General features: G+C 38.7%; 1 protein-coding gene across 4 annotated transcripts in view; it reads right to left on the reverse strand.

Annotated features, from left to right (window-relative positions):
* The window catches only part of BCAS3 (BCAS3 microtubule associated cell migration factor), a 1,315,291-nt gene that overhangs the window by 1,122,104 nt on the left and 179,012 nt on the right, over nt 1–14,175 (reverse strand). For all 4 annotated transcript variants that reach the window (XM_040424689.1, XM_040424687.1, XM_040424688.1 and 1 more), the window contains exon 8: nt 5,408–5,515. In XM_040424689.1, coding sequence (XP_040280623.1) covers nt 5,408–5,515 — 108 coding nt within the window. The remainder of the gene's footprint in view (nt 1–5,407; nt 5,516–14,175) is intronic.

Genomic DNA, 14,175 nt, shown 5'->3' on the forward strand with positions numbered 1-14,175 from the left:
AGGACATGCTCTATCTTTTCCGCTGAGCCACGGAACCACGGATGCAGACAGCACACAGTGTGCTATCCATATCTTTTGCAGCCCCATTGAAATAAATGGGTCCGCACCCGTTCTGCAAAATCACTTCATCCTGTGGCCTGCCCTGGGATTCAAAGCACATTTTCTCAATACTACAATAATTAAAAGCAGAGACACAGATATCTATTGCCTTTTGTCTTCTGCCCCTACCTATATCTGTCAGCAGGTTTGAATCAACAAAACTGCTGACAGACTCTCTTCAAATATACAGTCTATTTTATGCCCCTTGGCAGATGAAGAAAAAGTGGGTAGGGGAGACCAAAGTTACATGCTCACTTAATAAATCTGAAGCAAGTATATCTTGATCATTTACTTTTATCAACATGCCAGTGAATTAATAAACAGGGATTAACAAAAACAGGGATTAATAAAATATAAAGGCGATACATACAAATGCACAGAGTGCATAGAATATGTAAGGTTTTGGCACATATCTGAATGTCTAAATCTTTTGTTTAGAGGAAACAAAAAGAAAAGTCCACATGAAAGACAGCACAACGTTCTGCTCTCCACTTGGTCTCATTATCAAATTTCATGCTCTTGAGTTACATGTTTACAGTGCTGTACAAACAGACCAAGGAAACATGACATAAATGAAAAACCATATTTTCTCTTGTTGACCAATATGTTAGAAAATCAAAGTCACATTTCTGCTTGACAAAAAGCAGAAATAAGGGAAGAAAATCATACCAAATCAAATAAAGAACAGCTTAATTCAATTTAAGTTTGGGAAACCTCTGTCAACATGACAGCTTCAATCAATCGCTAATAATTTAACATTTCATGATTGTGTACATTGCTTTTTTAAAAGGAACAGACTATCCAAAAATTTAAGAATGGCCCAAAATTGAAGACTACTGTTTCAAAGTCATGTTAGATTTCGGTATTTTGAAGATAGGATAATTCTAGCAAATTCAGGCATTGCCTGTTCAGCCAAGAGGCTACAACAACTGTCATGATGAGTAGAGATTGTTCATAAGAGATCCGAAACGCATAGGCATCTTGTTTGTCCTGTTGTTCCTGGCTTTTTGAGGTAGAAATACATTAAAAAATAAATTTTTATAGATGCTGGATTTTTCTAGCTCATTCAATATTAAGCTATTAACCTTCACATTTTTGTGCATCCACTGGTATTTACAGAAAGTGAGCAGCTGGATAACTAAATTATATTATTTTTTTTTGCCATGCATAAAAAATTATGTACACTAACATCAAAACTGGACCAGGCTTCCCACATGGACTGCAAGTTAACAGTATATAATACTGTATATTGTCTTTCACCCACCTAGTTCCTGCTCTGTTGCCCACTTGCTGTGTCCTCTCTATGGCAGTGCCTACATAAAACCTTAGCTCCTCTCTCTCCGTCTTTGTTTTCTGACTCCTCTTTTTAACCTTCTTTTTGCTATTTCTTGCCTAACAATCCTGAGTTTCTATCAACTACTGTCATGGACTCAGAAAGACTCAGGAAGACCCAGAAAGACCATTATTATATATTATATATATATATATATATATATATATATATATATATATATATACACACACACAATCATTTTTATATATTATATAAATACAGTCATGTGAAAAAATTAGGACACCCTTTGAAAGCATGTGGTTTTTTGTAACATTTTTAATAAATGGTTATTTCATCTCCGTTTCAACAATACAGAGAGATTAAAGTAATCCAACTAAACAAAGAAAACTGAAGAAAAGTCTTTTCAAGATCTTCTGTAAATGTCATTCTACAAAAATGCCTATTCTAACTGAGGAAAAAGATAGGACACCCTCACATGTATTCCCTCTTAAATTGGCTCAGATCTCACACAGGTATATCACACCAGGTGCACATAATTAGTAGATCGTTACTCTGCATGTTGAATGAGGCTTGCCCTATTTAAACCTCAGACATTTAGTTTGGTGTGCTCCTGACTGTTGAAGTGAGAGTGAGCACCATGGTGAGAGCAAAAGAGCTGTCAGAGGACTTCAGAAAAAAGATTGTAGCAGCCTATGAGTCTGGGAAGGGATTTAAAAAGATCTCAAAAGATTTTGAAATCAGCCATTCCACTGTCCGGAAGATAGTCTACAAGTGGAGGGCTTTCAAAACAACTGCCAACATGCCCAGGACTGGTCGCCCCAGCAAGTTCACCCCAAGAGCAGACCGCAAGATGCTAAAAGAGGTATCCAAAAACCCTAAAGTGTCATCTCGAGAACTACAGCAGGCTCTGGCTACTGTTATTGTAGAAGTACATGCCTCTACAATCAGAAAGAGACTGTACAAGTTTAACTTGCATGGGAGGTGTGCAAGGAGGAAACCTTTGCTTTCCAAGAGAAACATCGAGGCCAGACTGACATTTGCCAGCGATAAAGTTGACAAAGACCAGGACTTCTGGAATAATGTTCTTTGGACAGATGAGTCCAAAATTGAATTATTTGGACACAACAGCAGAGGACATGTTTGGCGTAAACCAAACACAGCATTCCAAGAAAAGAACCTCATACCAACTGTGAAGCATGGAGGTGGAAGTGTCATGGTTTGGGGCTGCTTTGCTGCAGCAGGACCTGGTCAGCTCACCATCATAGAATCCACGATGAATTCTACTGTGTATCAGAAGGTGCTTGAAGAACATGTGAGACCATCAGTTAGAAAATTAAAGCTGAAGCGGAACTGGACCATGCAACATGACAATGACCCAAAACATACTAGTAAATCAACCAAAGATTGGCTGAAAAAGAAGAAATGGAGAGTCCTGGAATGGCCAAGTCAAAGTCCAGATTTGAATCCCATTGAGATGCTGTGGGGTGACTTGAAAAGGGCTGTACGTGCAAGAAACCCCTCAAACATCTCACAGCTGAAAAAGTTCTGCATTGAGGAGTGGGGTAAAATTTCCTCAGACCGATGTCGAAGACTGGTAGATGGCTACAAGAACCGTCTCACTGCAGTTATTTCAGCCAAAGGAGGTAACACTCGCTATTAGGGGCAAGGGTGTCCTATCTTTTTCCTCAGTTAGAATAGGCATTTTTGTAGAATGACATTTACAGAAGATCTTGAAAAGACTTTTCTTCAGTTTTCTTTGTTTAGTCGGATTACTTTAATCTCTCTGTATTGTTGAAACGGAGATAAAATAACCATTTATTAAAAATGTTACAAAAAACCACATGCTTTCAAAGGGTGTCCTAATTTTTTCACAAGACTGTATATTATATATAAATATATATATATATATATATATATATATACACACACACTGTATATATATATATATATATATATATATATCCTACTTCTTCACGTCTTCAGGATGACCAATGCCACTGATTAACGTCCACCAATAAATGGCCTTTTATAATGCTATCTAGTGGATCTTCAAAATCGGTGTAACAATCCCACAAGTTTACTACAATATGCATAAATTCTGGCATTCTGGAAGAAAGTGGTGTTCGTATGTTGGGTTACAGGCCCATACATCCAAATAGAAGAAGTGGATCAGCAATGGAAGATTTATTAGCATTAAAAAGTGAGTGCTGATCCACTTCTTCTACTCACAAGTGTACTACAGAAATGAGAATACAGTTGGCATTTGAGCACCTAGATTATTATACCCTGCTGCACATGGCAAAGGTAAGAGGGTTACATAACAGCTGAAAATCTGATTTCCAAATGCTAATTAGACATGTCCAATCGATTAAAAATGGTATACTGGGCAGACTGGCTCACTGTTTAGAATTGTTGCCTTGCAGCACAGGGGTCCTGGGTTCGAACCTCATCAAGGACAACTTCTGAATGGAGTTTGTATCTTCTCTCCTTGCTTTCATGGGTTTCTTCCCACACTCTAAAAATATACTGCTTAATTGGCTTCCTATGAAATTGCCCCTAGTGGGTGTTGTGGATGATGAGCACCGACATGGCAGCTATGTACCTGCTCTGCTACTCTCCAAGCTGCACTTTCAGTTTCTTGTGTGAAAAAAGTGCATTAAAAATGTCTGTTGCATATAATTCCATTTTAATGGTGAAGAGGAGGCGCACCCGGCAGTGCCGGTGACAAGCAGAATATAAGATGAAGTAGTGATTGAATGTCTGTTATTATGTTTCTGTAGCAGGGGATATAGAAAAAAAACTGCACCATGGTTTGCAAGAGAACTATGTGCAAATGTTTTTAACTATCAGACACACTGTACCAGTTCACATTACACTCAGACATAATTGTGAGAAGTAATTTGATCTATGCTTCTGATAGGGAAGGGCTATAAGAACTGGTATTCTAATAACTATATCGACTTGTCTGTAGTTTGTAACCGTTTTCCGTGTTCACAAGACCTTTAGTATATTAACAATAGGCAAAGGAGATAATCATTTCTCTTCACTTCTCTTTACAGTAGAGATAACCATCCCAATATTTTGTAGCTCGTGAGACACTTTCAATGTGAAAGTGAAGTTATGTCAAACTGGGTTTTAAAAAGTAGTAAAAATGGGTGGCAAATGTAGGACTAGGTGCCACTAGTGCACAATAGTATCTGGAGCTGCAAAGATCTGTGGGGGCCCGAAAGCCATTAGTGGTTGTAAAGTCACTGGCTGGAGAACACTGATTTATAGTTTATGCACAATGCTGTATTATGTCTTCTGCTTGTATTGTACATGTGGTCTGTACTGTTCATCAGTATGCCTGCCATGTAATATTAGAGAATATGAACATTTCTTATGATGTGTTAAACAAAAATCTGGAAAAAAATGGTGGCGTGCTCCACTGGATTCTGTATACAGAGTTATTCTCTCCTAGAAGCACTGCTGCACGGTCATGTGCTTCTGTACTAAGTTGCTGCGTCTACGAGCCCTAATAATTGAAATTCACCTTTAAATTCCACTTCTGACCTTTCACATTAAATGATAAATTATTAGATTCATATCAAATCTGTTACTTAAAAGGTTTCTCTGGGCCTGTAGCTAAAATGGCTCTCGCAGCTAACCTGTGGACAGAATACACCTTCATCAGTAGTTACCCTTCCGTCGCTCCACCAATTTGACAATCCCAGCTGGTGTTACGTAACTGCCCAATTGGCTATGGGCTCTTTCTCTGATGTTGTAGCCGGATGTTTCCCCTTTCCTCCCGTTCAGCTACATCTACATTATCCTGCCAAATAGGAAGTAGGAGGAGCACATCTGGTCGTCAACGGAAGAGCCAACAGCCAGTCCGGCGGTCACGTGATCGCAGCCAGGACTGCTGAATTAGCTGAGCGAAAGATAGGTATGTACTGCTCAAAGTGTCTTCCCGCTAAAAAATTCCATTTTAGGACCCCCTTAATGCTTATATGATAGTCATACTGTAAACCTTACCTTCTGTTGCAATACAAATCATAGATTGGTGTCTTAAACTGAATTGATTTAACCATCTCCCCAGTCCGTAAAGAATATAAGTCCACACAGCAGAATGGTTGGCTTGTACTAAAAATAAAGAAAAGAAAGTGTATTGAAAACACATACATAAACCTTGCAGCATACATTAATTCACAGATCAGTCATTTTGAGCCCTCCATGTATTTCACAAGTAAAATACTAAACCCCTTTTTTAAAGCAAGGAGCAAGTGAAGAAGCCATATTTAATCGTTTTATGTTCTTTTTCTCTTATGTGTGTCCCATACTTCCAGCTCAACTTACACACAATTTTGCAAACCACATCAGTATAGCTGATGCATGACCATTACTAGCAACAATACTATCTACAACCTAATCAGTATTTACAGCATGTACCACAAACGCAAACCGTATAAGCCAATGTACGCAAGCGGTTTTTTATGTTGTAGAAGGAGGCCTCTTCAATGTAAAACTTGATGGCTTCCTACATCCACGGCTCCAAAAGGAATAAGATGATGATAATCATAAACATACACCACATCCTGAACACATTTCGCTATAGTGGTAATTTGCAATAAAACAGATAATCATGCAAACGTCGAAACTGGAAGATTATTTTCTAAAATTTCGATTGACAACAGGCATTCTGTACACAAAGCAGCTGTGGATATCCAAATACCGACACACAGAAAACATAGGTCAACTGTGGCCCCTTACAAGGGGGAGAAATCCAGTATAACGTGTAATCATTTCATAAAATGGTACAGAGCCATTTTGTCTGGTAATTAGGACATACCACTAACATCATAAGAGGAGCACACATGTAACCAAGCAATTTATGCAACTTTCTTATTTCCACTGACGTCCACATAAAGGAGACAGAATGGCAACAATATTACTTTTCTCTGCTCTACTTTTTATTCACAAAGTGGTTTGAATAAAAATGGAAATAAACTCACTATATAACTTTTCTGTGCAATTACTGCTGTATAATTGTAATTCTCTTATTTCTTCTTTTAAAAATAGATTACAGCCTAATCCATCTTTCGCTGCCGTGTTTCGACCAGTACAGTCTTAGTCATAGAGTAACAAACTGTGCAATCGGGTTAGAATATATGTGCTAAGCTTGAACACCCCTACGCATATGCTTTAATCAGGAGCATAGCCATTATAGATTCACTTAACTCTTGTTGTGCCAAGTTTCATTTACTTGGCACATATAGTCTGCCTGATAATGGCACGGCATATGAAAATAATCACCAATAACAATGTAAAATAATGAATGAATAAAAATGATCGAACTCTACGAATATTAAACTTATACATGGGGGAATTTTGTTCTCTGGTAGAAAAGGTTGGAAGAAGAAAAATAAAGAAAAAAGAAAAGAAAAAAGATAAAGGAAGTATTTTTTTTTTCTTCTTCCAACTTTTTCTACCAAAGAGAAAAATTCCCCCATGTATAAGTTTAATATTGGTAAAGTTCAGTAATTTTTATTAATTCATTATTTTACATTGTTATTGGTGATTATTTTCATATGCAGTGCTGTTATCGGGCAGACTATATCTGCCAAGTAAATAGAACTTAGCACAACAAGAGTTAAGTGGATCTTTTACTGCCAAGCATATGCGTAGGGGTGTGCACGCTTAGCCCCCTATTTCTGCAGTTTGTTACTCTATAGCTGTTCTCACACCTAAAATCCGGAATATTTCCAGATTATCAGGTTCGGAGATTTACCAGAGCCTTTCACACATGTAGCTATTACCCCTGAGATGCACCATGTTAGGTGCGTTCTCACTACAGAGGAAATGTTCCAGGTGCCTAGACAAGGGGCGGGAACTTTAGACATGGCCAAAGTGATTTTCTGGAACATGTACTGCTGTTTTCACACATGCACTCACTTGGAAATAACCCGGAGTTAGTACTAGGGCTCTGGGGAGAAAAAGTCTGGGTTAAGTCCGGGACACATATTGTGGATGTGTGCATTCACAGAAAATGTCTGGATTCCACTGTGTGAATGGGGCTTATGACTAAGACTGTACTGGTCGAAACGCATCAGAGAAAGATGGATTATGCTGTAATCTATTTTGAAAAGAAAAAATAAAAGAATTTTGTATTTTACTCACTGGATCCTTTGCCTTACTTTTACTGATTACATTTGTGGAGCCTGGGCCGACTCCGGATCTGTGCAGGAACAAGCAAGTAAATCTTTCCACCTGGAGAGATGGACACACATCCTCTTGTCCAGATAACTTTTAACCCCTATACAGGGATCTGGACCCCACTTCAGGGGAACCACAGGCCTCTACCTCCTGCAGTTGTCTCTGTTCAGGAGACTACTGAACCACAGAGGTCAAAAGACACCTGTGCAAAGCACCAAGGGATCAGACAGGTCAGGCAGAGTTTGTGTAATTCAAAATCAGTCCAAGGGTCAGGGCAGGAGGCACAGGGACAAGGAGTCAAGGAAGTGGAGTAGATTTTATTCTAGGAGTATGGACTGCTGGAGAAACCACTTAATTTATGATGAGGCGTGTACCTTGCTATAAATTTAACGCATCCTATGGTGGTTCAGGTGATATTAAGACCAATGTTGAAAATGCCAGCCTTGATAAATCTCCCCCTATATTATAGCCTCATACTCCCGAATCTTAACCTTCTTAGCATCTTGGTTCAGGTTCTAACTGATTTTTTTCTGCTTATATTACTAAAATAACAGTTTTTTCCATTGGCTATTTATGACTCTCATTGTTGAACCCTGCAACTTAATGTGAATTACATAAAAAGGCTGTCCCTGTTTCGTTGTCACAATGATTTATAGTGGTTGTTTCAGAGTGAGATGAAAAATAAAGAAAATGCTTCCATGTGCAAACAATTACTTTATTTTCATAGGCAATAAGTGAGGTGGGTGGTAACTCAGAAAAGTTTTAAAAATTGGGTCCCAATATCAATTTTTTTTCCCTCGACTAACCCCCATCAGACAACAAACGCACACCACATCAGAGGATCTGAAAAGCCTGGAGGGCTGCTTTGATTCCAGACCGCTGCAGGCCTTAACTGGGACATAATTAAGGTAAAAAGTTCAACCGCAGTTCTAAGGTTCTAATGTTGCCAGATATAAAATTCCTTCTATTTGCTGCCTTATACCGTGAGGACTGAAAGCACATTCATCTTAACAAAGAGCTTTTTTTCTGATATAATTATTTTCTTAAATTCTCTACACACAGGCAGAAGTTCACAGAATTAGTTGCAGCCCAGTGGTGGCACAACATCATCTAGTCTGACAATGATAGCATTTGGGGTTCTCCCAGGCCATTGACATATTATCAATAGGACTCATGCAGTTAGGAGTCAGGACATGTCAGGGTATACATACCATGTATCTCTGTGCAAAGCATTTTTACAAAGCTCCTTCTAATGTAATAAAAATGTTGGCAAAAAACTTTCTGCAACGGTTATCTGCCATCTGTGAACATAACATCTTCCTTATTTCACCTTATGGCTGGCCTGCATTTACACCAGTATTTTGTGAAAAAATGCTGAAAACATTCACTAAATTTGATGCATTTTACAACTTTGCCCTGTCCCTTATTCTCATCAATCCATGTTTTTCATTATTTTGCCAAATTTAAGGATTTCAGAGCATTTTGCTTCATAAATCTTCCCTATTATGTATATTTTTTAAAATAATATAATGAAAGCAACACAAACAAAAGTCCTAATTATGTGCCATGTGGCAAAAAGATTTATGATGTTTAATATAAACGAGTGAATTTTGGTCGAAATGAGGGTCCTTTAAATATAGTGAACTGGGGCAGAAAGAAACAACGTTCATCATATCTAAATTATAAAAAATTAAAAAGTTTATGACTGGTTCTTTTCACTGTTTTGCTAATTATTTGTTAATAACTCTGACTATATGGGTAACATGCACTTTGTGATCATTTACATGGGCCGATGCACAGGACAATGATGGAAAGATGTGATCACACAAAATATTTTTGCTCATTTGTCAGGTGATTGGCAAGATCTTCACACAGGAAAATTTAATTATTGGGAGAAAGTCTTCTCAAGGAACTAGCAAGCTAGACAACCTATTGCTCAGGCAACCTCCCACAGGAGAAGGTGCCTGAAGTAACCCAAGGTAGTCAGCCATTGGCTTGTGACAATTAGGGCGCACCCACACTGTTCCTTTAAGTGCCAGTAAGAGAGTGCACGCCCCCCCTATGGCCACAGGAAGAGGGGTCTTGCCGGCAAGCAACCACAGCCTACTTGGAGGGACGGATTAATACAATGGAATATTGCTGTAGAAGCACTTTAACATACATGTCCATCCAAATGCCTTAACCAGCCGTGTATTTGGGCAGTCAGGTACCTCTAATCCACACGTGTATTGCTTATTATGTGGTCCTAAGATGCTCTATTAGCATGTTTAAATTCCTTCACATTCCATCTAATTCAGGCATTATAAAAAGATGGAAAGAAATATGTTTTATAGTTATAAGGTACAGTATACATGAGATGACTTGAGCCACACACACTGCAGGGGAAATGTATAGTTAGACGTGGCATCCCCTGGCCTGTCCATCTAAAGAGGGGTTGTATTCAAGACACAACCCATTTAATTGTACATATAACATTCTTGTCAGCTGAAAGTTGTTTGTAAAATCCCAACATGGCTTAATTGACCTTTTCTTCTTTGAGTCCTTGGCAGACACATTGGGTTCACATCTAGAGCACTTTTCTGTTTTTCTGTTCTGGTAAATGATCCGTGGCCAAAGATGCCTGACGGACCCCAGTGACTATAACAATGACTGTTGGGTTTCTCTTATGGTTTCCATCATTCCACTGGACAAAATTACCGCACCACTGTATAAGTCAGTATTTAGCCCTGTATTTTGCCAAAGTCTGCTAAGGAGACTCCTAATGGAACTTCCTACACAGATGTGAGCCTAACTGTCAACGGACCATACAGAAAAAGCAGTATCTGCCCACAGAAAGTCATACATCACTAAAAATAAAATATTAAATAAAAATGGGAAATAAGTTACAAACTCAAAATAAGCAGAAAACTTTACTTCTAGATAGGGGCATACACAGATCTCATACAGCCCCTTAGCAAAACTTAGTATGGACCCCCTGCACCTAGTTTCACATTGTACGTGCATCAATCACTCCCAGGTAATGCAAAAGATGCACAAAGCCCCTTTTAGAAACTGTAATAAAAAAGTTGCCTTTGGCTTCACCACGTTATTTGACCTTTATGTCAGAAAAAGTGGAGCAGGTGCTTCAAATACATAGCACTAATTCTGAACACCATATTTCTGAATGTATTTACACCAGAAAGCTGGCAAAAATACATTGATAAAAGATCCTGCTTCTCTTCTATCACAAAACTAACTGACTACCTGCAGCCACCAATAGAGGGAGCTCAGTGAACTGGAATTAACAATGAGAATGGAAGCTGTAATAATCTCTTTGCATTAGTGGTGGCTGCGTGAAAATGCAGTGCTTTCAAATGGAGAGAAGAAGAAAAAGTTCCTTGCTGGGCCCCATAGCAGTCGAGTGGTGTGCCTCCATTGCAGGTAAGCCACGGCTTCTAGATTATTAAAGGGGTTGCATGATTCAAACAACTCCTTACTAAATGCCCTATTAGGTGGAACCTCTAGTATTAGCCATTGGCAAGCAACTGCAAAGAATGCCTTCTCATGAGGACCTGCAGAGTCCACAGAAACAAATGGACAACCAACAAATAAATAAGATGCAATGTAGTACTATTTTTCAGGATTCCAGTGCTCTTGATCAGCTATTAGTTAGGGAATCAAAGAAAAGTGGTAACGTACTGTAGCTACATTTTGAATTAGAAATAAAATTTGTAAAAACTCTAAATCAGTAGCCCCAAAATCACAGAATTTAGATTGTGTGCATATACACCTAGTTTGATTTATTACAGTGATGACACTCAATATCAAATATACAGGTGAAACTCAAAAAATTAGAATATCGTGCAAAGTTCCTTTATTTCAGTAATGCTACTTAAAAGGTGAAACTAACATATGTGACAGACTCATTAGATGCAAAGCGAGATATTTCAAGCCTTTATTTGTTATAATTTGGATGATTATGGCTTACAGCTTATGAAACCCCAAAATCACAATCTCAGGTACCCTTTGCTCTGGGGGTATGGATTAATTAGCTGACTAGAGTGTGACACTTAGCCTAGAATACTGAACTTTTTCACAATATTTTAATTTTAAGTTGCATTACTGAAATAAATTAACTTTTGCACGATATTCAAAATTTTCGACTTTTACCTGTACACCCAAAAACACTAAAAGCAAAGCATGTTAGCGTCAAATATCTACAAGTGATGTAACTACCTGAATCATGTGACATCAGATGACTGAATACATCACATATGCAGATGATATCACCTACGCCTTTTGAGCACTTTTCTATTTGTAGTCTGAAAAGTTCAAAACCTTCAAAAATCAATGCTTTCTAGAAAAAAATTGAGTGCAAAGGCTGAAATCAACCTGTTGGAAGGTCAGTTACATATATTTACTCCTAATCCTGATCTATAATATATCCACAAGGACATACCTTTATCACTTTATTACATTGCAAGTATGCTACTTGCGCTAAAATGATCCAGCAGGCTGTCCCTGCAGCAGTTTATGTACGCCCAAATCCCGGTATTTATGCCCGAAACAGATCACCGCCGGGTCCCATTACAGTCAATGGGCTCTGGCGGGGAAGGGTAGTATCCAGCTAGGCCGGATAAAATGAACTCCAGCACGTCGTTCCTCTAACAGAACAGCCTGCCAGATCATTATAGTGCTAGTGTGAAACTAGCCTTAGAGTTCTGCAACATATTCAAGCACAAGGCACAAACACATACACAGAACACTTACAGACCACCCTGGTAGTTAAAAATGCTGAGACACTGCATACTGGAATTAATCGCACTACTACTTTCAAACCATTATTTTAAGGGGTCATTCTTATGGCAATGACAGGCTCAAATCGCCAACAGCTGTTAGCTGAAACATTTTAAAGACTATCCAAATGTTCAAAGGCCCCAGAATTACTAAATAGTTTTAACAAGGCACAGTTATAGCATTTCTTAATACTAGATGTCCTTGATACAAAGAAAACTGATTACATCACTTATTTTAAAAGAAGTTTAGCACTTTGCTTAATTTTTATTTTCATATTAGCAACCAAAGCTTTTCTTTCAAGCTACAATCCCCTTATGTTTTTTTGGGTTACTGTCAGGAATTTATCCAGCCACAGCTGTTCTAGGAAGGGTGCTATGCATGTCAACCTATCTGTCAGTCTGGATGCCAAGCCAATCAGGTTTCTGACAAGGCATCCAATCCGGGAGTCAGGCAGGGAATATAAGTCTTGTGCTGTGTGCTTTTCCTGTGATTTTGATCCTAGTAATTCTTTGCTCAGAACTGTACAGCATTTCTGTCATACCTTTGTATTGACCTTGGCTTGTTTATGAATTAACTGTCATCTACTTATTAGGCTTTAAAGTGGTTGTGTCATCTCATACATTGGGGGCATTTCGCTAGGATATGTCCCCAATGTCTGATAGATAGGCATTCGGCTATTTTCGTCAGTCCCATAGAAATGAATGGAGGGCGGCTGTGCATGCGTGGTCCACTCTACTCTTTGCGGGCTCCATTTTAGAGACCTCTGGGACCAGCACCTACCAGACATTGGGGAAATATCCTAGCAATATGCCCCCGATGTATAAGATGACACAACCCCATAAACAGTTTTTCCTGGTTTTGATGCCTCAGCTTGTTTCTAGTTTAACCCGTCTGCTCTTTTGGCTTCTATAAACTCTTCTGGCACATTGCCGTACTAACTACTCCTTGGCATCTGATGGGTGAGCTATCTAAGAGCTTGCACCTGCCGCTGTACTCTGCAGCTACTTTAACAAATCATGCTTGATAATTTAAATATCCCAGAATCAATGCAACATAGTTTCAAATATAATTACATAGTCTAAAATAAGTGGCACAAAAAAAAAGATCCCACCAATATGGTTTCGTCTGCAGGGGATAGAAGACAGACGAAACGATAGACTTTTTATTGAGTATGTCTCTTTTTTTCTCCAGAAAGTGGCCAAAGCCTGGCCTACCATCAGAAACTGATTTAAATACACTGCTAAACCTGTCCCAATGTCCCTATGACAACACCGAACTTGCCAATAACTGGAAGAGCAAATGTGATGAGATAAACACAGAAGAGAGGCCTCAAGCTTTCAGAATCATACAGCACAGAAAACATTAAAATTAGTTTTTACACTTTTAATGTACAAGAAAGGATAGTTTATTTCTTCTAGTAAAGTTTCAAATGTCATTGGCACTGGAATGAAGGGATTCAGCTACATGCCAGTTCAGTTAACTTAAGGGGTGGTAGGCAGAGACAAAGAAGGGGTCTGGCTTAGCTATGACAGTGAGCCAGCCATCAGGCCCCCTTCCCACACAGAAAACACTCCCCTGTGGCAAACATAAGCAAAGGTCGAAGTGTCAGGCTTGGGGCTAATAACAGGAGATCCAGGTACCTTTGAGGAATAAAGTATCATCGGGTTATTGGCGGCACATTTAGACGGGCAGATGATCGGGAACGAATGTTTGCAGGAATCGGGCAGTGTAAATCCACCTTTAATCGCTAAAATCAATCATATTACATTTCAGACACAATGGAAATATCTTCTCTTCGTCACAATACTTTTTAG

The sequence above is a fragment of the Bufo bufo genome, chromosome 3 (genome assembly GCF_905171765.1).
Source record: "Bufo bufo chromosome 3, aBufBuf1.1, whole genome shotgun sequence".
NCBI classification, from domain to species: Eukaryota; Metazoa; Chordata; class Amphibia; order Anura; family Bufonidae; genus Bufo; species Bufo bufo.